We start from the raw sequence: 25515 nt of genomic DNA on the forward strand, positions 1-25515 counted from the left end.
TCGTTAGGAGGAACAAAGAGACCGTCAATGAGCTCCGAATTGGGCTTGTAGAGGGCACAAACATATAGATATCAAATATCATTTTATAAGGGATATAATTTCAAAAGGAATTTTGAAAATTGGGAAGGTTGCTACTCAAGTTAATCCTTCTGATATGGGAACTAAGATAATACCTTTAAACAAGTTTAAAAACTGTCTGAAGTTGTTATCTATTGATACATTGTAACTTTTTCAGGTACCATTGGAGCGTATGAAATAAGAGAGTGTGATATGCTCCAGGCTGCACTATGACCTGAAAACTATGGTAGCAAGGTGGAGATTGCTATGACTCGAACCCGGTTTCCTTTGTGCTTCCATATTTTCAGCTAAAAGCGTGTTTTTGGAAATGCGTCTTATATATATAAAATAAACTTGATCTGGATGCTGACACCTGGTACAATATGATCCGTTGGATGAGCATATTAGGTCTGGCAATAATAAATATCTTGGGACGGCGTTTTGGCTTCATTCTCTCTCGCCTTTTCACTTTTCTAGAGAGTTCGTCGTCTCTGTGTGTGAAGTTAGGGTTTTCTGTTTAGCCATTTTTGAACATCTCATTCGAAATATATTCTTGAGTGTTTGAGGAGTGTTGGGGTCCGACACGACACATGTTGACACAGACGTGTTGGATTTTATGTACAATAATAAAGATATGAAATAGAGAAATCAACACAAATATTTACATGATTTGGTGGTGTCTACGTCCACAAGAGCGAAGTGGAGATAATTTTATTCAGTATGAAAAATAGGACTAAAACATTATTATTTATACTAATCATAGCCCAAGCTCATATGAGACTTTAAGGCCCGTACAAAAAAATATCCCTTTAACGTACCATGGGGGCAACGCCCCCGCTCCCCCAACCCATTCATTGTCCTTAGCAACCAAACGGTGAATTAAACCCGCGCAAGGCCGATGCTGTCGCTCCACTCCCCTCACTCCACTCCGGCATCGGAGTACACCGAGTTCACCGGAAACTTTCCGGCGATTGCAGCTCAGTGCCTGCAGAGATTGCCTTCTTCAAATGATAAGTTTACTTACAATTGTGATCATCATACTTTTAACTTCCTAGTTGAAGATGGCTACGGTAATTTCTCTGATATTTTGTCACCAATTTTTTATCAACTTTTTTGCTCTTTGATCTTTTTTCAAGTGCTTGGAGAATTTGAATTTTTTTCGTTGAATTGCAAGTGGTTTTTGTTGGATCTAGCTAGAAAGCCAAAAGCTAGGCTCCTTACTGTTATCGCTGTCTAGGTGATGCAATTCAAGCAAACACTAATGGTTTCAAAACTCTATTTTTGTGGGGATTGTAGAGAATAAAAAAAAAAAAAAAGAGAAACGAGGAAAAAAATCGTAACTTAGTGCGTGCGGAGCATCCGAAGAGTTTGGAGATACCTCAACATTGGTGAAAAACTATGGTTATCTAAAAAAATGAAAAAACTAAATAGAAAAAATAAAAAATAAACAAAAAACAAAAACCAAGAGCAAAGAGTTTGGAGAGTTTCTCTAGAGGGTAGAGAAACACTTCCAAAGTCTCTGGAGAGTTTCTCTTCAAACTCTCCACACTGTGCGGAGAGAGTTGATCTCTCCCTACAGTTCAGAGAGATCAATTGATTTCTCCGCACAGTGCAAAGAGATTTCCTTTATTTTTTTGTTAAGCTATTTTCTTATTTGTTTCTTATGTAAAAATGTATACATATATATTATATATCAAAGGTAAATTAAAAAAATAAAAAATAAAATAATTTAAATTTAAAAAAACCAAAGAGAATAAAGAGAGAGAAACGTGGAAAAAAATCGTAGCTCCAATGAGTTTGAAGATAGCTCGACATTGGTGAAAAAATATGGTAATACGAAAAAATAAAAAATCAAATAGAAAAAAAATGAAGAATAAACAAAAAAAAAGTTTCTTCAAACTCTCTAGAGAGTTTGGATTCCCGGGAGAGTTTGGAATATAAACTGTCCGGAGAGTTCGGAGAAACTCTTCGCATTGTGCGGAGAGAGCACAGTTCAGAGAGATCACTTGATCTCTCCACAGGGTGTGGAGTTGCTCCGTACTGTGCTGAGTGACCAAAGTGTGGAAACATTGAAAAGCCAGGAAACAAAGATTACATCAGTTCAAGATGATCTAGCCAAAGTCCTTAAAGAAAAAGAAGCACTTGAAGCTGCTGTGACTGACCTAACCAATGATGCTACCCAGATGAAGGAGTTGTGCAATGATCTTGAGGCTAAGTTGCAGCAGTCAGATGATAATTTCTGCAAAGCTGATTCTCTTTTATCCCAAGCATTGGCAAACAATACTGAACTCGAACAGAAGTTGAAAACCCTTGAAGAGCTTCACAGCGAGTCTGGGAATGTTGTCACCACAACTAACCAAAAAAATGTAGAGCTTGAAGACATGGTACGAGTCTTGAGTGCAGCTGCAGAAGAAGCAAAATCACAACTGAGAGAATCTGAGACACGTTGTATGGTAGCAGAGCAAAGGAGTGTTGAGCTTGAACAACTGCTTAGTCTGGTAGAACTCAAAAGCAACGATTCTGAAAGAGAATTGAGAGAACTTTCTGAGAAATTTGCTGAACAGAATGCCATACTGAAGAAGGAGGTGGAACAGAAGGAACAATTGAACATCCAATTGCAAGAAAATGAGGACAAAATAGCTCAAATTAAATCTGACTTGGGAATATCAACTGCACGGAATTCGGACCTTGAGCTAGAACTCAAGAATGCCATGGACAAATGTGCTGAGCATGAGGGACGAGCAAATACAACCCATCAGCGAAGCATCGAACTTGAGGATCTAGTGCAGACATCACATGTCAAGGCAACGGAGGCCGATAAAAAAGTGAGCGAGTTAGAGCTACTTCTAGAAACAGAGAAATATAGGATCAAGGAACTTGAAGAGCAAATAAGCACGCTTGAGAAGAAATGTGGGGATGTGGAAGAAGAATCCTTGAAAAGCATTGAGAAAGTTTCTGAACTTGAAGGACAACTTGAGGCTTCTCAATTGAAAACGTCAAGCCTAGAGGTTGCACTACAAGCTGCCACTGGAAAGGAAAAAGAGCTGACTGAGCACTTGCATATGATCGCGGAGGAGAATAGGAATTTGAAAGATGCATCAAAAACCTCAAATGAGAAGTTATCTGAAGCTGAAAATCTTGTTGACATTTTGAGGAATGAATTGAGTATTTCTCAACAGAAATTGGAGAGCATCGAAAATGATGTCAAGGCTGCTGGAATGAGAGAAAATGAAGTTATAGAGAAGCTCAAGTCAGCTGAGGAGCAGTTAGAGGAACAAAGAAGAGTGTTGGAGAAAGCTACAACAAGAAGCACAGAGCTTGAATCATTGCATGAAACTCTAACAAGGGACTCAGAGAAGAAACTCCAAGAAGCATTATCTAATTTCAGCAGCAGAGATTTGGAAGCAAAATCTTTGAATGAGACATTAACAAGTCTTGAAGATCAAGTTAAAAATTATCAAGAGCAGCTAGCTGAAGCAAATGAAAGATATGAAGCTGTGAAGGAGGAGCTTGATCTGATTATAGTGAAGTTAGCTTCTTCTGAGAATGCCAATGAAAACTTGAAACAAAAGATTTTTGATGCAGAAGGTAAAGCTGAACAGTATGTTGCAGAGAATGAATTGTTAGCTGACACCAACTTACAGCTCAGTAAACAGGCTAAAGAACTTGAGGAAAAATTAAATTTGGCTCTTTCTGAGAAGGAAGTCTCTGATAAGCAGCTTGCTTCTCATATGAGCACCATCACTGAATTAACAGAGGGGCACTCAATAGCCCCTGAACTTCAATTGGCGGCTGAAGCTCGCATTTCAGGAGCGGAAGCACAGTTGGAGGAAGCTCTCCTGAAAGTCAATCAAAGAGACTCAGAAGCAAAGGACTTCTATGAGAAGCTGAAGGCTCTTGAAGAACAAGTGCAAATGTATGAAGAAAAGGCTCAGGAAACATCTACACTTTTGCAAACTAGAGAAGGAGAACTGGAACAAACTCTGTTGAAATTGAAGGATTTGGAAAGTGAAGTTGAGGAAAAATCAAAGCTTACTCAAGAACTGGCTTCACATCGCTCAAAGTTAAATGATTTGGAAACCAAATTGTCAACTGTTTCTTCTGAGAAAAATGATGCAGTTGAAGAGCTTCAGTCTGCAAAAAAAGATATAGAAGATTTGACACACAAGCTTGCTTCAGAAGGCCAGAGGCTACAGTCTCAGGTTAGTCTATGATAACATATCTCAAAAACTTTCCAATCACTCAAATGGTTCTTCTATTTTTCTCCCATAGCATTTTTATTCTCGATTATCTTCTTCTTACAGATATCCTCTGTCATGGAAGAAAACAATTTGCTTAATGAAACAAATCAAAGTTCCAAGAAGGAGCTTCAGACAATTGTAGTACATCTTGAAGAGCAATTGAAAGAACAAAATTCAAGGTTTGAAACTCTCAACACTGAAGTTGGTCAGAAGGCTGAGTTACAAAGTCGTCTGAAGGAGCTTGAAGAACATTTAGCAATTGCTGAGGCTAGAGTTAAAGAAGAGGTAATGCAAATTTATATGGTTGTGGAACTCATATTATTTAGCATAGATCTTATATATTCAAAGTGGCTGCGGAACTTACTTTATTTAGCGTAGATATTATACCTTCTGGTCTCTCAGAACAAAGCCATTTTTCTTCGATGTATTGGCCATTGAGTAATCTTAGACTTTTGAATTTTATTCCCTGAAAACAGAACGAGTCAAGCTCTCAAAAGAAGTTGGAACAAGAAGCTTCTTTGAAGCAATCATTTGAAGAACTTGATGCCAAGAACAAAACAAGTCTTACATTTGGAAAATCAAGTTAAAGAGCTCGAGCAGAAGTTACAGCTAGCAGATTCTAAATTGAAAGAGAAGGTTAGGTTTCTTTCTGCCTCCGGTTCACCAGCACATGTATATAGTGTCTTCATCTTTGAATATACAAGGGATTGGGAAGGACTGCACATACATACATAAACGTGAAAATAAAAGAAGTTAGAAAACTATACTCAGGAAAGTGTCATGTATTATATGCTTTATTTCTTTGACCCATATATTACCATGATATGCATGTCTGATAACACACTTGCAATGTGCTTGACCATTTCGAAATTGATAGATTCTCAGACATGATAGTCTTAAGTGAAAATATGAGTCTCTTCTTAATATCACTTTTTCCACATACAATTATTCCTTGCTTTTCTGAAAATGCACTGACGCAATCTTCTTCCCTAGCCAAATATATGTAAAGTGATATTGAATTATAATAATTTTCATGCACTAATTTCATGAATATCATTTACACATGGCTGAGCCAAAAGACAATCCTTCTTCAACCAAATAGAATTTACATGTAGTTAGCAATCCAAATTTTAGGTTTGGAAACTAGAATTTGTACAAAAAGCCCAAGTAATTATAAGAAGAGATGAAAATTTTTATTTTATCACCATTCAAAACTATGAAAGAGCTGCTCACTGCTTCTAAGGCAAGATATCGTGGCTTCGTTCTTGATGAATCATAGAGAACATATATTTAACTGATAATGCCAAAAAATTTAATAACATTTAACAAATGTGACTTCCATCTAACTAACGTACTTAAAAGTTTATATATAGAAAAGTATGAGATTTTCATCAAAGGTTTCATAAATCTGAATTGTAATGTAGGATGCTACGACAACAAGGGAGGAAATAGAGTTGAAAAGTCGAGAAATCGAATTTTCAACTTCTACACCAACAAAAAGAAAGAGTAAGAAAAAATCAGAGCCATCTTCTGCTCAAACACCTTCCTCAGATACACATGTCAAGCCTGCTGAGGTATCCCCAGCCACGACTTTTAAATTCGTTCTGGGAGTGGCGCTAATTTCAGTGATTGTTGGCATTATTCTTGGAAAAAGATACTAAGGCTTTCGTGGTTTTCAGTTTTGCCAGCCTTTTTTTTCTTTTGTTTTATCAGTTTGTTTTGTTAAACTATAAACATATAACAAGGTTTGCTTGTGATGGCATTTATTTTGGGGCTGCTTGTTGGTGTCAGGCTATTGGTTTTCGGTTAAATCCTGACCTGTACTTATAAGAGGAAATGGAGAAGAAAAATGAATATTTATTGCAATCAAGTTTTTAATCAAGCTTTTGCGTTTTGGTATCAATTATATTTAACTCAAATTTTCTAGAATCTAGGTTGTAGCAATGCAGGCGTGCTGATATTATAGGAACTAGGGATGGCAATTGGGCCGAGCGACTCGTCGGCTGGCCCGTTCAACTCGTGAAAACAAGGATCGTGGGCGGCTCAGGCTCATATTTTTATGAGCCCGAGGCTTGGCTCGCACAAATGGCAAGCCGCTCGTGGGTGAGCTCGTTGTGGGCCACGAGCCAATTTAAGTGACCAAAACGGTCACTGAATTTTTATTTTTTATTTTTTACCACTTCTATAAATAGCCCCATTAACCCTTAATTTTTTTTCATCTCAATTTTCAACTCTCTTTTTATCAAGTTTCAACTCTCTTGTGCAAAATAGCCTCGATTACTTAGTCAATTATTTACAATTATACAATATTGATTTATTTTTTACAGTTTATTCAGTTTCAATTTCAATTCATACAATTCTTATTTCTCACTACATTTATTGAAATTTCGTTCAATTCTCGTTTCTCACTACATTTATATTTTTACTAGTTATTATATTTGAATTTCATCACAAATAATCAAACAAATAGATTAACGCTCATTTGTTGAGAGTTTGTTCGATATGGGATGTGGGCCATATGGTAAATCTCCTAGGACGTCGCAAAATCAATTTCGGAATGAATTTGTCGGTCTAAATGATGTACCCAAACCTAAAGATATTTACATTCACGGTCATGGAAGCCACAATCTAATTGATTTGGATAATATTGACGTTCTCGAAGCGAAACATGAGGATGAAGAGCTCGAATTAAACATTCCAGCTATGAGGGGAAAGCGAAAGGGGAAAAATGAGCAAAGTGTTGGGATCACTTTAAGTTGATTTTAATGGGAAGTCGTTAATGGCCTCGCAGAATCTAAAGCAATATGTAAGTACTGTCAACAAAGATTAGCATAGTAAAAAGGAATTGGTACTACCCATTTCAACCGCCACTACAAAGCATGTGTGACCAGACATGAACTTCTTCCAGCCGGTCAAACGCAATTGCAATTTGGCAGTTCAAGTGTCAATTCTACGATTTCACCCATATCCATATAGGTGTATTCGAAGGAGAAAAAGTTTGAATCAAAATGGTGAAATTTGTTGCCACCACTTAATTGCCTCTGGCTATTGCTGACAACCAACACTTCGTCTCATACGTGATAGAATATCTGCAACTAAGGTACGTTGGGGTAAGTCGAAATACTTATCGTGCCGATACAATATAATATTTCAATGATTCAAAACAACAATTAATTATGAATTTGCAACAATATGGGGGTGTTATATCTTTAACTTCTGATATATGGGAAGGGATTAATAAAAGAGCTTATATAGATGCAACCGCACACTATATAGACCCACTTTGGTGCATGCATAAAAAAATTATTGCTTTTAGAATTATTGAGTTTCTTCACAGTGTTAATATTATATATAATGTTATTATCAGTATTGTTAGAGAATATAATTGTGTGACTAAAATTCGATTTTTTACTTTCGATAACGCCTAGTGTTAATAAGATAGTTGTCGATAAATTGTGTAGGGTACTGCAACCTGATTTTGGTGGGTATTTGTTTCATATTTGTGTGTGTGCCATATTTTGAATTTAATTGTGCAAGATGACTTAAAATATATAAAGGATGAACTTCAAAGGATTATGAACGTACTAGTATATATCACGTTCTCCCTCTAGTAGAAAATAAGTATTTGAAGATTTTTGTACCGAAAATAGGGGTGATGACTGTTAAAACATTTGTTAGCGACTTAGGCCATAGATGGAACTCTACTTACTTGCTGTTAAAGTCATGTGAAGATTTTGAACATTTAATAATTGACTTTTATAATAATAGACACGTTAGAAGCGATGATGATGCTATATTGAATGAATCCGATTAGGTTTTAGTTTTGAAAGTTAAAAGATTTTTGACATCTTTTTATGAGACCATAAAGATTTTATCGAACGTTTATTATCCCACAAGCTGTATAGTGCTTGAACGCCTTTATATAATTTTAAGAACATTCCAAAATATAAAAATGATCCTTATTTTAGTGAAATTATAATTGATATGGAATTAAAGTTTAGAAAATATTGGGAAGATCTGCCTATGCTGTGCGTAATGGTTCCTCGATATAATTTATCGAGAACTAAATACGTAATTGATCAAATTAACAAAGCCTTAACGTTTGATACACCTATCACTTATAGGAATTTAGAGCAAACATTATGTGAAATGTATGAATAATTATATGCGGATCTAATGGGTGCAAATGTTAGTCGGGTACCCTTTGTACCTACTCCTTCCGTTGAAATTGAAGAAGATGATGTCGAAATAATGAATTTATTTCAAGGCATTAATACATATAGATATGATGCAACTACAATGTGTTTATCTAATGTCATGTCGTCTACATATACATCTCATCAAACATCGGTCGCAACTCAAAATGTGATGCCTGTCGAATTAGTTGATTACTTCAATCAAAATATGCCAATAGACAAAGCAATTAAAAAAAGTTCAAAAAAAGTAATTGAATTCTAACGAAAGTATGAAAGACGTTGGTCAGTTGTTTATGCAATTATGAAAGATCTGTTGACGCCTCCAGTTAGCACTGTTGCTTTGGAGCTTGCTTTTAGTGCAAGTAAAATAGTTTTGACCGATGTCGGGAGCCAACTGAAAGAAGATGGTTTGGAAGCATTAATGTGCGTGAAGGATTGACAGGACGCTCATTTTTTACTATAAGATAAATACGCCGAAATTGCATGTCGTCAAATAAGTGATATTTGATTTAATTATATTAATCAAAATTTCTTATTTTTTAATCGTTCTATTTAATTTTCTTTCAAAAATTGTACACGTTACAACAAGTTGTTCGTATAGAATTTTTAACTCCGCCTACTTAAAATTGATGTAGCATCTCAAGCTCGGATAAAGGAGGAGGGTGTACATTTTATCTATTTTAAAAAGAAAACAAAAAAATGTATTTCAAAAAAAATTCGTCTTAATTACATAAACATTTAACACTTTATAGAAAATATTACCATATGATAGAAATAAAAAAAATTATTTTTATTAAATTATTTTTTTAAAAAAAAATATTTGTGTTCATTTGTTTTTTTCTGTAAAAAAAAAAAGGGACGAGCTCGCGAGCCAAAGTTCGGCTCGACCCACGAGCTTGCATGAGCCACGAGCTTGTGGGTCGAGATGAGCTCGCCCGCAAGCAATGAGTTGAGCTTAAGCTCTGCTTGCTACGAGCACGAGCCGAGCCAAGCCGAGCCATTGCCATCCCTAGTAGAAACCTAGTAATCAGAAGTTTGTTTACTTAGGGTAATCAATTTTTTTACTTTTTTTTTTTGTCTTAAATAGTAGTAGCAATTTTTCTCAAATTGGGAAGGTGGCTTGGGACAAAAAGATTGGTCGAGAAGGGTATTTTTGGAATATAAACTGAGATTTCATTATATATAAAATCAAGAGATTATGTTTCATTCTCTCCAATTTGGTTTTCTTAAGAAATCTTCTCGTTGATTTAACTCTTGTAAGTGGTGGTGTTGCAAAGAGTTTAGAGATTTGTTGGGTTGTGTGCCCAAATAATATATTTTCTTGTGATAAAATAATGTTTCATAATAAATAAATTGTAGTTCTATCATTTATTGCACTTATTATTGTTGAGCATGTGAATTAAGGTGTTTATGACTACTTGTGATACTGTAAGTTGGGTACTTGAGTTTAGAAGTTCAATTTGGTAAAATTTATATTTTGATCATAAATAATTTATTCGTAACCAATGTATAAGGATTGACACATTGTACTAAAAGGCTGTAGTGTTGATTAATTCACTATTCAAGTTTCTGATTTATTTTTATCATAAAAATAGTAAAATTTTTGACATTAGTACGCTTGGAGTATATTGAAAGACCCACCGTCGAGTTTGATTCTACAACATGATCTGCGGAGAATAAAATTTCACTTGATCATCATGTATTTTATCTAAATCCTTTCACTGAGTTATATATATATTTTCGTGATTTTAATAGTTTTTTGATTCTTCAATATATAAATTTAATTGATCTAATATCTTGGTGAGTCATGAGCTTAAGAATGAGCGAAGTATTGAATATGAATTCGTGTTGGGAACTGTAGCTTTGAAAAATGGGAAGAGTAACAATATGATGAGGGAGAAACCCCAACGTGGATAAAATTTGGGATCAAGCTAGAAACCTCCACTATCGACAATTCAGAATATACAATAATAAGCCTATCACATATCTGTTTTGACCCGCTACCACAACCTTACGATCTACTGCCGTAGACTCGTCTAGCGCTAGAACTCTTCATCTACCTCCTGTAGCCTCCTCTGCCGTAGATTTCTCTAGCCTCCTGCTAGATCCCTAATCTACCCCCTACAGTCCAATCTGTTGTCTCCTACAACCTCCTGGTCTGTACTGAATGTTTCTTCAAGTGGAACACCAAAAACCTCCTGTTCTTGTGCTTGTAACCACGCTTCCATCCATCTCTCTCAATCCCCCAATGAGAGAGTCACTTCCTTACAAGATTAAGGAAGCACGATGTTTTGGGTTATGAAGATTGATATTTTTCCCAAAACAATGGTTGCAGGATCACAATACCAATATGTTGAATTCAATGTTTGAAACTCTCTTGGATCTTAAAAGAATGTGTTATGAATATGTTTTTCTCTTGAAACACAATGAAGCAACCTTGAATATCACGTCCATGACTTTTGTATTTATAAATGGGGGCAAAAAAGTGTCATGGGCTGTATAAAACTCTCAAAATCGCAACATAGGGTTTGGCCGGATAACACCGTCGCTCAAGCAAGGAACCAGGGAAGAGAGAGCGACGGTTGAGCAATCGTCGGTATTTTTATTATAACTTTCTTTCCTAATGTCCGATTGAAATGATTCAAGTTGCGTTGAAAATCTAACTCAAAGGGCTACAATTTTTATAAATAGCATTGTCCAAATTTCATCATTTTCTACGTGAAAAATGCATTGCAAGTTACGACTAAAAATCCGGAATATAGTTTGTGCGGCTCTTTGATATCATTTAGACTTCCAATTGCGTTCGGATGATATTATGTGATCTTATTGGACATCTTGGACTCCTTTAACGATTCAAATACTAATTTACCTCATCTATACAAAATTTTGCCCTAAGTCCTTGACTTTTACAAGAATGTTTAATTGAGTCCCTAACTCATCTATAGTTGTTTTATTATTTCAGGATGTTGTTCATTGTTAGTTATTTTATACATTTTATTAAACTTTAATTTTTTTATTTTTATTTTTATTTTTGCCTTTTGAGTTTAAACTTTAATATATTGAATTCTCAAGGAAAGATTAATTAGAATAGTGATCCAATTTTATTTTTTTTTAAATTTTTTTATTCAAATTCTCGATGGCATTTCGTCACTAATTATCAACATACTTTAGTCCGTAGACTACAAAAACTATAGATAATACCATTGCTAATTAGCTATAGATCTGTCCGTCAATAAACACTGACAGAATATTCGGTGCTAATTTATCAATGGATAGAATTCCGTTGAAAAATTGCCGGCGGGGGGTTTACTGACGGTTTTATTGATGGAAACCTTTAGTCTTTGAAGCTTGTTAGCAACGGAAATCAAGGCTTTAGCAACGCGAAATTTCACCTGTGAAGCTGCTATTCTTAATAATAACAGGTGGTTTGTTGATTTTGGACACAAAAGAAACTGATTTTATTAATAATCAAAAAATTGTTTCTATAATTCAACCACACTCCTCTCACAATTCATATTAATGGAAGCACTAAAATTATTTCCTCTCTCTCTCTCTCTCTCTCTCTCTCTCTCAAAGCACTCATATATGCTGCTTCTCTCACTTCGTGTCTCTCTTTCACCACATATGCATACATTCTCTCTTTTTTCTTTTTCTTTTTCTCTCTTTCACTCTTCTTAATTCACTCCATGACTCAAAATGAAGTGCTAGAATATGTTTATTGTAGTGTATATTGGTCGCTTACAATTCTATAAAATTTGTAGATTGTTTCATATGTTATGGTGGTCAGCCTTTGAAATATTTCTTTAAATTCTTCTAGGAATGCTTAAGGATTAAGGAAATTGTTTAGCAAGGAATCATCATCAATTATTCTAGAGAATTTTCAGAGCTTCCCTTTAAGTCGATGATGATTTCCAATTTGATTAATAGCAGAACATACTTGACAATATGCGCTATACTGCTTACTTATTTGAAGCCATAGCAAACGTCCCTTGAGTGTGGAATACAACCTTTGAGGTGCGAAAACCCCCATATATGAACTTTGAAGTGCAATTCACCCCCTACCATCTAATTTGTTAGTGTAGCCATTAAAAATAGTAGAAATTGACAAAATTGAAAAGGAATAATTGCAATTGTGACCCCAAACTTTTTATATTTTTTACGAATTATATTCAATTTTTTTATATGTGCCAACCACAATCCCAAACCTATAAAATTTTATTTTCCAATTTTAAACGATAAAATGGTAATTTTATATTATTCCCCAAAAATAAATTAATTAAAAATACAAAAATCCCCACCCACCCCCAAATTTCACATCACTGGGATTTAAATCTCACATCAATTCCCAAAGAGCCATGCTTGATGTACAGAAGAAGTTTTCACAGAATGCTACCAGAATGCACTCATAGGGGGGTAGGTAGGGTATTTTCTGCAAAAAAAAAAAAATCATGATGGGCCCCACGTCATGAGACTATTCTGACAACATTGTGTAAGAAGTTATTATGTACATATGGATTTATCCATTCCCAAAAAAAATTGGGAAAATTTCATAAGTAAGAGATTAAGTATGGCACATTTCAAAAACAAGAAAACAAGTTTCAAATTTCAAAAATCAGATTTTTATTAAAAATTATTTATCATTTGATTAATTAATTAATTATTTTAGTAATTAAATATATTGGAGTCACAGATTTATATAATTTGATCACAAATTAACGATTTAATTCGTTACTTATTATTTTTTTGGTCACAAATTCGAAATTTTATATCAAAAATTATTTTACGATCAAAATTCAAAAAATTTATAGGTCACAATTTGTTCATCGGTCACAAATCGAAAAATTTATAAGACACGATTTATTTATTAGTCATAAATCACAAATATTACAAGTCACAACTTATTACACAGTCACAAATTATCAAATTATCGGTCACATATTAACAATTTTTTTGGTGACACATTATTTTTCGATCACAATTTATCTTTTCCATTGGTCACCTATTATTTCTTGATCACAAATTAACCAATTTAATGGTCATAGTCAACCAAATAATTTGTGACCACCACCAACACTTACGATTCATGGTTACAATTTTCAGGTCACATATTCAATTCTGAGTCACAGTCACAATTTTTAGATCACGTATCCAATTATAAGTCACAAATCAACCAAATCGCCACGACTATTGCCATGACCATCACAACCACCGCCACGACCAACCGTGACTCACAAATTGTGAGTTACAATTGGGAGTCACAACCACAAATTTCAGGTCACGGGTCCAATTATTTGTCACAAAATCAACCAAACCATCGGGACCACCACAACCACTGCCACGACCACCGCACTCACCTTTGCACCACTGCCTTATCACCAGAGTTCGCAGCAGTCGCTGTGCCACCAACATTGCCAATATCTAACCGGACTATCAACGGTGCCACCACCTCGCCACCACAACAAAATCACCACCACCAAAAAGATCCAAAAAATTATCGCCATAGTTGCACAAAAACCTCATCAAATTAGATCCACAACAAAACAACTCTCTTCACTACAAGCACTACCACTTCAATACCGTCAACAACCAAATCCTATACCACATCACCACCACAACAACTTGCAGCACTGACAGAACTCCTTCGAAGGCTACACTTCCATCAGCAGGCGTCGATCGACGTTGTCGCCGTGCAAAAAAATAGTAGGGGAATCGCATCCACTGTCGGAGGTGTTGGGACTGAGTTCACCGATAAATAATTACCGGAATAGGGGCGTAAGATTTGGCGGCGCAAATACCAAATCGCAGTTGATTTCTTCGAGTTGCTGCCACCACCAAGATCTCCACGACCACCATCTGCCATGGTTTCCGGTACTGATCGAGCGTGATCTTCCGATGACCGCTTGTCTGGCGACAGCGGGATTTTGGACAGAGAGAGAGGGGGAAATTGAGAGAGGGAAAGTGAATTGAGATTTGTGAAATTGTTTATTTAGGTTTGAGATAATTAGGTTTGAAATTGTTTATTTAATTAATTTTTAATATATTAATTAATTAAAAAAATTCTGATTCTGTGAAATATTAAACATGGCATCTTATTTATGAAATGAAGATTTTTAATCTATTAGAATCTGTAATTTCCACAAAAAAATTTCATTGCATTTCTTGGTAAATGCCCTTATTCCACGTGGGCTTTACATTATAGAAATCAATTTTTTTTCTCTTCATTTCTCTACATATCAACCCCTGATTCTCTCTCTCCCTCACTTCCACACAGTAGCAGAAAAATAGGAAATTAAAAAAGAATGAAAAAGCAAAAACTCGAGTTGAGAACCAATGGTGATAATTAATTTTGGTTCTAGATTTGGTGGTAGACCGGTCATGGTGGTGGCATTGTCGGCGGAGAAGGCATAGGTGACATTTTGCACATAATGAAATCTTCCTTGTATTCTGTTTGCTTTATTTTTATTTATTTATTTTCCCACTTTCCGTTTATGGTTTGGTGGAAAGAAAAAAAAAATTTCTCTGTCGAGTAAAAACAAGGGATTTAGAGCAAAATTGATCTCTACAATTAGAAATACAGGTGCTTTGGTTTAGTACTTAGTTATCGTGTTTATACCTCAAGTTTGTAGTTTCAAATTAATCGGAATGTGTATTCTAATTGTTGGGAATCTACTTATCATGCGCAGCGAAAAAATAAAATAATTTTCAATTTCCACTAGGAATCTGTTTGTGTTTAGATAGAAACTATGATAAAGTTGTACCTTTTACAAGATTTGCAAACTCTTTTGCTATATCTTTTTTCCAGCAACTTAGATCTGTCTCCCACAGCTGTCCAATTGTCCAGCCACCAACGACAATCCACACAGAGAATAAGATTGCAGGATTAGAGTTTTCTTCTTGTGCTAGTAAGAATAATGAATTCTCTACAAAATTATAAACCCCAATCAGTTATTTATAAAAGCCCAAATGGGCTTGGCCTGATCCGATCCAGTATTTAATTAATCCATTTAATTAAATCCGGTCCATAAATTAATTAATCCAATTAATTAATTGGGGCCTATAAATAACCAACCCAATTAATTAATTTATCCAACGATTGTTAAATTAATTAATTGACAAATTGCAATCTTCCAATTCTCTTTTGTATGCAACTCATCAGATTCCCGATCACGATGCTTAACGACATGAAATATTATTTTGATCAAATCAAAATTGATAAATTAAAATACCCTTTTAGTTTATCACAAATTCACACTCGCCGTCTTAGATTGACATCTAACAATGTGTCAAAGCAATACATGTGATGGAAAATGTTACGTGGTATGACAAAATCAAACTCGTTCGTTTACCGTGAAACTATAATCCCTTCGTCGATATGATCTGATCAATTACGAGATATGGAAGTGTGTAAATCTCGATTATCGATCATATCTTTCACTCCACTATTAAGTCAATATAAGTCGAAAACTCCTTTTCAACTTATGAGTACATCTTGGTCAATGATTTCGTTATCAACTTAATTGAATGAAATACATATCATAATCTCTTACTATCTAAGAGTGACGAATCCTCTCTTGGTCCTTCACAAACTTCATACGATTCTTGACATACCCGAACGATGCTGTATTAGCAGCCCTTGACAGAGCAACATCCAACACCGTCAAAGCATGACTACTATGACGACCTCAAGTCGAAAGACCAATTCTACTACCGAACGTTAGAGATTAACCACTGACACTCAAATAGTTATCCATGTGGAATCTCTAGATGGGTCTCCAATGTTTTGTTCTATAACAAAACACCCACGTGTTCATTTAAGTGTCACCATACTTTAGCTTGTGAGATCAGCTATTTACTTCACAAGTAAGAAATGTCACATGTGATGGTCTATCCGTAATAATGATATCCATATCTCATTATTACTTACAACCACGGACGATTTAAGATTCAATCATGTGTAATTTGTATCTCATAATCACAACTCCTTGTGATTAACAAATTATGAAGATTTGAATCTACGGACTCTATTATTTAATTTAATTGTCCATTAATTAAATAGTAATTTAATTGTCTATTAATTAAATAATAGATCTGACATTAAATTGTATTTAATTATATATTAAAAGTATTTATGTCCAAGGTTGATTGGACCTAGGATATAACACTTTCACTAATCAGTAACCTGGAAAGGAAAAAAAATTGATAATTTTCTTTCTGAAAATGGAAAAGTTGGTATTATGTTTGTTTCGAGGAACCATTGATTTCTCTGTATCATTTTGATGACCATCAAGGAATGTACAATTGTCTTTTGGGGGAGAAAATTAAATTTTAAAAGTTTGCGATTGTGGTTGGCACATATAAAATTTTTTGTGTATAATTCGTAAAAAATATAAAAAGTTTTGGAACACAATTGCAATTATTTCTTTCAAATTTGTCAAATTCTATTGTTTTTAACGGCTAACTAACGGAATTAGACGGTAGGAGGTGAATCGCACTTCAAAGTTCATGCAAGGAGATTTTTTGCAACGAAAAGGTTGTATTCTGCACTTAAGGTGTGTTTGATTACATTTATTTTCCATGGAAAAGATCAGTTTTCCATCCAAATTCCTATTTCAGGTGTTTGATTGCTAATTATTTCGATGGAAAACATTTTCTAATATTTGAAAATATGTCTAATTTTTCTGGAGATGGTTTTTATTTTCCACAAAAGAAGGAAAACATTTTCTTTTATAGGTGATATTTTTCATGTTAATCAAACACTCTTAAATTTTCAAATAGGGAAGCCTTTTTTTTTTTTTTTTAAATTTTCAATAGGTAAGGGTATATTGCACATCAACAAGTATGTACAGGGTTTTTAACTATTAATTCGATTTCAATTCTCCCCTTCAGCGCTGACTCACAGATTTAATTCTTCTCTCCTTATCATTTCCAGTTGTGTTCAAAACTCTTAAAATTTTGAAGCACGAGCCCTTTCATTAAGAAATCTATATTATTGAAATGTAAACCAATTTTACAAAAAAAAAAAAATACAAAAAATCATATAATTGGCCCACTTGAATTCAACCTTTCCTAATTTTGGTTTAAATGAATTTTAAGAATATATATATATGAACTTTAGAAAGCAAAAATATTTACAAACAAAATATATAATTTTCAGAGTCTTCTAGAAAGCAGTCAAGACATCTAGAGAATTCAACTTGTAAACTAAGAAAATTTGAACTAGCTTTAATTGCATGTTATATAACTTTACAGATAAAATATATAATCTCCACAGAATCACTGAATCATCATATAACACATAGAGAACATTAAATTTAAAACCACTCTTAAGCGAGGAGCTGAAATTTGATATTTTTCAATGTTGTTACAACTTCTTTCATGTCCACCCTCTCACTGACACTCTCCACGGAGCAATTTAAAGCAAGTTCCATTATAGATGACAAACATCTCAACTTCTTTGTGTCGTGCTCTTCTGGCCCCAACAAGTTTGAATCTATAATCTGAGTAATTGGATTACGCATAGAATCATTTATCCAGCTCCTTAGGTTTAAATCTCCTGAGAACTTTTCATTGCTTGGTGTCATTCTTGTAAATACTTCCATTAACATAATGCCATAGCTATAAACATCACATTTTATTGACACCAATCCTTCCAATCCATACTCTATATAAAACATTATAAAATTCGTTAGTCGCATTACGTTGTCGTTACACTGTATTAGAAATATATATAGGTTGCATTATGTATGGTTGTATGTTGTATATTTATAAAGCATTACTATGTTTCTATTTTTACTAACATTGAATACGAATATTAACAATCTAAACTACCCTTATTTGCTCTAACCTGGTAGACTAAATGCTCGAGAGAAAAGATTGGAGTAAAAGATAGGAGGTTTACCAGGTGCAATGTAACCCAATGTTCCTAGGGTAGTAGTGTATGCATTGTTTTCTCCTTCACCCAATAACTTAGCAATGCCAAAATCACTTAAGTGGGCAACCATATCTTCATCTAGCAGAACATTACTTGGCTTCAAATCACAGTGAACAACAGGCGTAGAGTAGCCATAGTGCAGATATTCCAATGCATATGCTACATCAACCATTATGCTAATTCTCTGCAAGATATTCAACATGTAGTCATCTGAATACAACCACTTCTCAAGGTTTCCATTAGGCATGTACTCAAGCACCAAAGCCTTGAAATCTAGATTGGAGCAAGTACTAATGACCTTGCACAAATTCCTATGGCGAAGGTTGCGTAATACTTCACATTCTACATCAAAACTCTTAAATGCATTTTGTTGCTGCAAATTGAAAACCTTCACTGCGATGTCCATTCCATTATTGAGAGTCCCTCTGTAGACGGAGCCTAAACTCCCAGTCCCAAGCAAATGGCTCTCACTATACCCTTCAGTTGCTTGCAAAAGTTCATAATATGAGACTCTTATAGATGTACCAGGTGCAAAGTCTACTCTATTTTCAACCAAATTTTTCCTTCGGTATCTTCCAGTTGCATATGCCAAGGCCGTGACAACCAAAATTAGTACTGTAATCCCCAACAAAGAAAATGCAATTGCAAGCATCGGTTTTGTTTTCTGTTGTCTACCAGTAGGACATGATGGGAGACCATATATATGATCACCACATAATCCCTCATTAGACATGAAGGATTTACTTGAAAAGTTTTTGAAAGGACCACCAAAAGGAACTTCACCACTTAAATCATTGAAAGAAACATCCAAGTACGTGAGATACTTGAGTTCCTCCATGGACTTGGGGATATTACTAGAAAGATTGTTGTGAGATAGATCGAGTTGCTCCAAGTTCAGCATCTTACCCACTGACTCTGGAATAGATCCTTGCAGTGCATTATGTGCTAAAGAAAGATTGCTCAAGGTCTGTAAATCTCCAATTGTGTTTGGAATAGTACATGACAATCGATTGACTGATAGATCGATAAGAAATGCAAACTCCAGGTTCCCAATTTCTTGAGGTAGAGAGCCGCTCAAGATATTTGTAGATAGATTCAACTTCAGAAGATCTTTCAGTAGCCATAGGCTTGCAGGTATGGTGGAAGTCAATATGTTGGAATCGATATCTAGATACCTTAGTGTAGTAATATTCCCTATGCACCTTGGAATAGCACCAGATATTTGATTTTGTGACAACACCAATTGATATAAATTTTGAAGTTCACAGAAAGAGTCCGGGATAGATCCACTTATGTTATTGTAAGAAAGATATAATCCTTGAAGCTTTTGCAAATTCACCACGCTTGTTGGAATTGATTCTGTCAACTCATTGTCAAATAGTTTTAAATCGATCAAACTGGTGAGATTGCCAATTTTATTTGGAATGCTACCTCTGAGATCACAACCATAACCATGAAGATGTTGAAGAGAAGTTGACAAATTTCCAATTGATAATGGAAGAATGCCATTCAAAGGATTGTTGGAAAAAGACAATAATTTTAAATATCTACAGTTTGTCAACGAAGTAATGAAGTTCAATTCTGGAGATTCACTGATGAAATTGTTTTCTGACAAGACTAACCTTTCAATGAAGCGCAAATTCCCGAGGAAGTTTGGAATTGGTCCATTAAAGTTGTTCTGACGCAGGAATATTGTAGTGAGTTTAGAAGAATTTGCAATAGAATTTGGAAGCTTGCCTGAAAGTTGATTAATTGAAACTGAAATTACTAATAATGTTGAGACGTTGAAGATTCTTGGGGGCATGAAACTATATAAGTTATTATTGTCCAAATGAAGATGCACTAAGTGGTAGAGATTGCCAATCTCCTGTGGGATTACATCTAAAAAATTACGAAGTTCTCAAACTTTAAAAGAAAATTATAAAGTGCTCAAACTTTAAAAATAAACAGTATTTTTTAAATTTCTGTATAAAAATACAAAGGACAAGTGTAAAACAACTATTAATTTAATTAAGGTCATTTTGGGGGAAAATGTTTTGAATAATAATTTGTGGAAGAATGTATGGTTAAAAAAGGGAAAAATTTTAGGTTTAAGTGCAGAATATCTTATTGTGTGAATGCGTGGTTGAAAATGAGTAAGGAGAAAAAAGGTTTTCAAATAATAGCAATCAAACAGGGGCTAAATGTTACCAGATAGGTTGCATTCTTGAATCTCAACATATTGCAATGATGAAATGTTGAAGATACTGGCTGGTATAGAGCCATTAAGAAAATTATATCCCATGCCCAATCCCTTGAGGTTCTCCAGGTTACCCAACTCACGTGGAATTGCACCTGTCAATTGTTAAATCAGAACGAGAGACTACAATTACAAAAATGTTGATCTGAATAACATCAATAATTCTGTGAATGTAGATATCAATCATGGTTCATTTACCGGACAAATCATTTGAACCAAGATTCAAAATTTGAAGCGTCCTTATTCTCCCAATTTCTCCGGGAATGGATCCACTAAATTTGTTGAAAGACAAAGAAAGGGTCTCAAGTTGTAAACATTCTGATAGATTGGATGGAATTTCACCACCCAATTCATTTAGCGATAGATGAAGCCCTTGGAGTCTTGGGAGGCCATGGCATATGTGAAGAGGGAGATTACCCGTTAAGTTATTCCCTGTAAGAGCAAGAATTTCCATTGTCGATATGTTAAAAATCTGCAATGGTATTACACCAGTGAGACTGTTATTTTGTAATCCAAGTATTTTCAAGTTATGAAGATTTCCAATGTCTTCCGGGATTTTCCCTTGTAGAGGATTGGAAGAGAGATCCAAATACTGGAGCATGGATATATTAGAGAGAGAAGGTGGGATGAAACCTGTAAAACTGTTATTAGTAAGATACAAAACTCGTAATTTAGTAAAGAAATGAAACCATGACGGGATTTCGCCACTGAATTTGTTGACACCCAAGTCCATGTATTTTAACCGTCGGAGTTGAATCAACTCTTGAGGAATACTACCATGAAAATAGTTTCCATATAAGTTGATAAAAACAAGGAAGGATAGATTTCCCAATTGGGAAGGTATCTTTCCAGTGAGATTCATATTAGAAATATCCAAAGCAGTCACTCTTTGGTGGCGAAGACCACAAGCAACTCCAATCCAGACACAAACAGAAGTAGAAACCGACCAATTTTTCGATAAAATGTATAAAGGATCTAAATTTATGTGGGCTTTGAAGTTGAGAAGAGAAGATTGATCAGTAGAAATATTTGTTGTTGCCATGGCTTTGCAAGCCATTAGACATTGTACCAACAAAATTGCATGAAGAAAGTAATTAGCCTTCTGCATGATGCTTTTTCTTGCTGCAGCCAAAATGCTGGATTGGAGGTCTAAATCCTACAAATATATAGAAATTTTTTTATAAGTAGTTAGTCCTCCATTTGCCTTGTCCTTCTCCAAGATATCAAAGTCAACTATAATTAGGTTTATGCTTCTTTAAAACTCTTTTTTTTCCAAATTCATTTTGAACCACACTGTCCCTCGATAAAATAAGGAATAGTTGCTGCAACAACCCCAAACTTTTCAAAGCTTTGTATGTTTTATTGCATCCTGATCCTAAATCTTTCAAGTACATGATTAACAAACTGCCACATTAAAACGGACTAATAAAATGGTATTCAAAATCATAGTGCATGTTGTAATTGATGTTACAAAAGCTTAGTTGTTGCTCATCAGTTCAGTAAAGTTAGATAATTAGTTATAAAATCACAATTCACAAATTGACTATTTAATTAGAGTTAATGTTAATTATAACTAGAGTAAGTACATTGTCCTCATGGAAACAATATCTTATTCATGATTTTTAACCGTCGGAGTTGAATTAGCTCTTGAGGAACACTACCATGAAAATAGTTTCTCGTTAAGTTGATAGAAACAAGGGAGGGTAGATTTCCCAATTGGGAAGGTATCTTTCCAGTAAGATTCATATTAGAAATATCCAAGGCAGTCACTCTTTGGTAGTGAAAACCACAAGTAACTCCAATCCAGACACAAACAGAAATAGAAACCGACCAATTTTTTGATAAAATGTGTGAAGGATCTAAATTTATGTGGGCTTTGAACCTGAGAAGAGAAAATTGATCAGTTGTAATATTGGTTGTCACCATGGCTAAGCAAGCCACTAGATAGTGCACCAACAAAATTGCACCAACAAAGTAGTTAGCCATTTGCATGACAAGTTTTCTTTCAGCTTGTTGTAATCCTGGATTAAAGATATAAATAGCACACCAGAGAAATATTTACATATCTTTTTTTTTTTAATTGAATAATTCCACTTACATATAAAGAGTTACATAAAATTTTACAGATAGATGAGGTGTTAAAAGGAAAGTAGTGATATTTTTTTTTATTTGGCTAAAGAAATTTTGATCCAATTATATCTCACCCCATCATATTTTTGTATACCAAATTGTAAGTTGTAATATAATTGTAGTACAACCAATTTTACTTCAGTAGATTCTTTTCTTTTCTTTTACCCTTTTCTGTCAGCCATTCATGACTATTTTAAATTGTACTATATTAATTAATTATGTTTGATTCTCAATCTTTATTTCACCCAGCATTTCCTCGTCTTTTCAGCAGAATAGAAAGTAAGAAAAAATTGTTCTTTTGGTGGAATGACTTTTGAAAGACATTTCCTTTAAGCTTCATTAAAATTAAATTTTTGGGGAAAATGTAATTTAGAATAGTGATTTTTTTAAAAGTGTGTGGTTAAAAAAGGAAAAAAATTTGTATTTACGTGTAATATTATTTTATTGAAAAATGAGTAACTAGGATGAGGACGAGGTAACCAACAAAGTACTACATCGTGCTCCAGCTACATCTTATCCCCACTCTCTACTGATTCTTTCAATTTGTTACTATTATATGACTCTTCAAGCTTGCTCCCGCTACGACCAATTCGTTTAACTTCAACCTGTCTATACTAATGCATTGCGTGTTTGACTAGTGATGTCAATGTGAACGATACTCGCCTATATTTAAGAAGCTAGGTGGGGCGAAAATATACTAAATTCGAAAATAATACTTAATCCTCGTCCCAACCCAATTTGAGATAGGCATGTGATCCAAAATGTATTGAGACTAGACCTATACAAAACTCAGGACAACGCATGCCCACAAGTGGGCCCTTTTGTATCTCTTTCAATGAGGATTGACCCAATTGATACCACTAATTATTTAGGTTGTTTTATTGATTACTTATGAGTAACATTTTCGTCCCCATTTCTTTTCACCTCTAATTATTATTAACAATTGGACTTAATAAAGAAAAAGTAACTTGAATATAAATCATAAGCATAAAAAAAAAAATTATATCAATAGAGGATAATTAACCTAACAAGCAACAATGACTTGGTCTTCATAATCCCAGCTCCCGCATTGGCAAATGAAAGTAATTTTAAATTAACTAGTAGAAGTGAAAAAGTGGTTAATTCACTGTCTTCATGTCATTAAACAGCTTGATGATATTTCTTCATAAAATATTTCTCTTCAAATGACCAGAATAAATCTAACATCTATTTGGGCTCCATTTTATTCAAAATGTATTTTTCTCTCTTCTTTTCAACAATACATTCTTCAATAGAATAATATTACACTTAAATTCAAAAAATTTCATTCTTTTTTAATCACACGTTTTTCAAAAATCTCTATTCCAAGTTATATTTTTTGCCCAAAAATTAACTTGAATGGAGCCCAAATGGAAATGTTTTTCAAAAGCCATTCCACTGAAAGAATACTTTTGTCTAACTTTATATTCTACTAGGAAGAGGAGGAAAGTGTACAGCAAAATAAAGATTGAGAATCAAACGTAAATAATTAATATAGTACAATTTAAAACAGTTATGAAATTGTTGATTTTCCACATGGCGTTGATTTAATAAATTAACTTCTAGAAGTGGAAAAGTGGTTCAATCACTTTCTTCATGTGATTAAAAACTTATCTTTCTCCGTATAATATTTCTATTCAAATGGCCAAAATGAATCTAAGTGGAAATATCATTTCTGTTAACATATTTTTGAAAATAACAAGTGAGGCCCATAATACAACTTCAACAACCCACTTTCTATTTGTTGCCAACAATATACTTGATTGCTCCATCGTATTATAAACGCCTGTCAATTAAATAAAGTTTTTCATAAGGTTGTGGTAAAAAAATGTTAAGTATAGTTTTTTATGTCATCTTCTTACTTCCATATTGATAAATCGACAAATTACTTAAAATATAATGGACCAAAAAAATAAAAACAAAAAATTGAAGTCACTGTTTCTCCTCTTATATATAGCTCCCAATAAAAGCCACATGGAGGCACTGCGTGTAGACATTAGGCAACCAGCCAAGTCAAAATAAAGAAAAGACAAGAGTTGCCTTGTGGCCAAGGCGCTATCTACATCAAGTCCTGTTGCCGAGATGCTCCCTCTCAAAGTCAAACCTCTTTCACATCCCAAGTTCTATCTCTTATAGCCAAAGTGCTCATTCACAACTAATTTTACTTTAGGAGATTCTTTTCTTTTACCTTTTCTGTCAGCATTCATGACTATTTAAAATTGTACTATATTAATTAATTACGTTTGATTTTCAATCTTTATTTTTCTCTGCAGTTTCCTCATCTTTTCAGTAGAATAGAAAGTAAGAAAAAATTGTTCTTTCGGTGGAATGGCTTTTGAAAGACATTTCCTTTAAGCTCCATTAAAATTAAATTTTTGGGAAAAATGTAATTTAGAATAGTGAATTTTTTAAAAGCGTGTGGTTAAACAAAGGGAAAATATTTGTATTTACGTGTAATATTATTTTATTGTAAAAGGAGTAACTAGTATGAGGACGAGGTAACCAGCAAAGTACTCCATAGTGCTCCTGTTGCATCTTATCCCTGCCCTCTACTAATTCTTTCAATTTGATACTATTATATGACCCTTCAAGCTTGCTCACGCAGCGACCAATTCATTTTACTTCAACCTGTCTGTACTAATGCATTACGTGTTCAACTAGTGACATCAATGTGGACGATACTGGCCTAGATTTAAGAAGCTT

The 25515-nt window shown here is 34.2% G+C and overlaps 2 protein-coding genes across 2 annotated transcripts; one reads left to right on the forward strand and one right to left on the reverse strand.

Annotated features, from left to right (window-relative positions):
- Nucleotides 1-955: 955 nt before the first annotated feature.
- LOC111382755 (myosin-9-like) lies at nucleotides 956-5033 on the forward strand. Its single transcript, XM_023006793.1, is given in 7 exon segments — nucleotides 956-1127; nucleotides 1194-1288; nucleotides 1965-4259; nucleotides 4362-4645; nucleotides 4701-4722; nucleotides 4775-4858; nucleotides 4860-5033. Coding segments are annotated over 7 exon segments (3126 nt in total).
- Nucleotides 5034-17702: 12669 nt separating this feature from the next.
- On the reverse strand, nucleotides 17703-21810 carry LOC111382802 (probable LRR receptor-like serine/threonine-protein kinase At3g47570). The gene is made up of 4 exons (XM_023006842.1): nucleotides 20863-21810; nucleotides 20616-20759; nucleotides 18393-20162; nucleotides 17703-18155 (listed from the first exon to the last, which is right to left on the reverse strand). The coding sequence occupies exons 1-4, from the start codon at nucleotides 21770-21772 to the stop codon at nucleotides 17818-17820; spliced, it is 3162 nt and encodes a 1053-aa protein (XP_022862610.1). The 5' UTR covers nucleotides 21773-21810; the 3' UTR covers nucleotides 17703-17817.
- Between the last annotated feature and the right edge of the window lie 3705 nt (nucleotides 21811-25515).

This window comes from Olea europaea, unplaced genomic scaffold, assembly GCF_002742605.1.
Source record: "Olea europaea var. sylvestris unplaced genomic scaffold, O_europaea_v1 scaffold256, whole genome shotgun sequence".
Taxonomy (NCBI): Eukaryota; Viridiplantae; Streptophyta; class Magnoliopsida; order Lamiales; family Oleaceae; genus Olea; species Olea europaea.

Excerpts from the sequence above, each read along its gene's own strand:
- LOC111382802 (XM_023006842.1), bottom strand. The coding sequence starts at position 21,772 with ATGCAGAAGGCTAATTACTTTCTTCATGCAATTTTGTTGGTACAATGT. Across the intron at positions 20,760-20,862 it reads TGGTTCAAATGATTTGTCCG|GTGCAATTCCACGTGAGTTG; the intron begins GTAAATGAACCA and ends AACAATTGACAG. Across the intron at positions 20,163-20,615 it reads TCAAGAATGCAACCTATCTG|GCAAGCTTCCAAATTCTATT; the intron begins GTAACATTTAGC and ends ATCAACTTTCAG.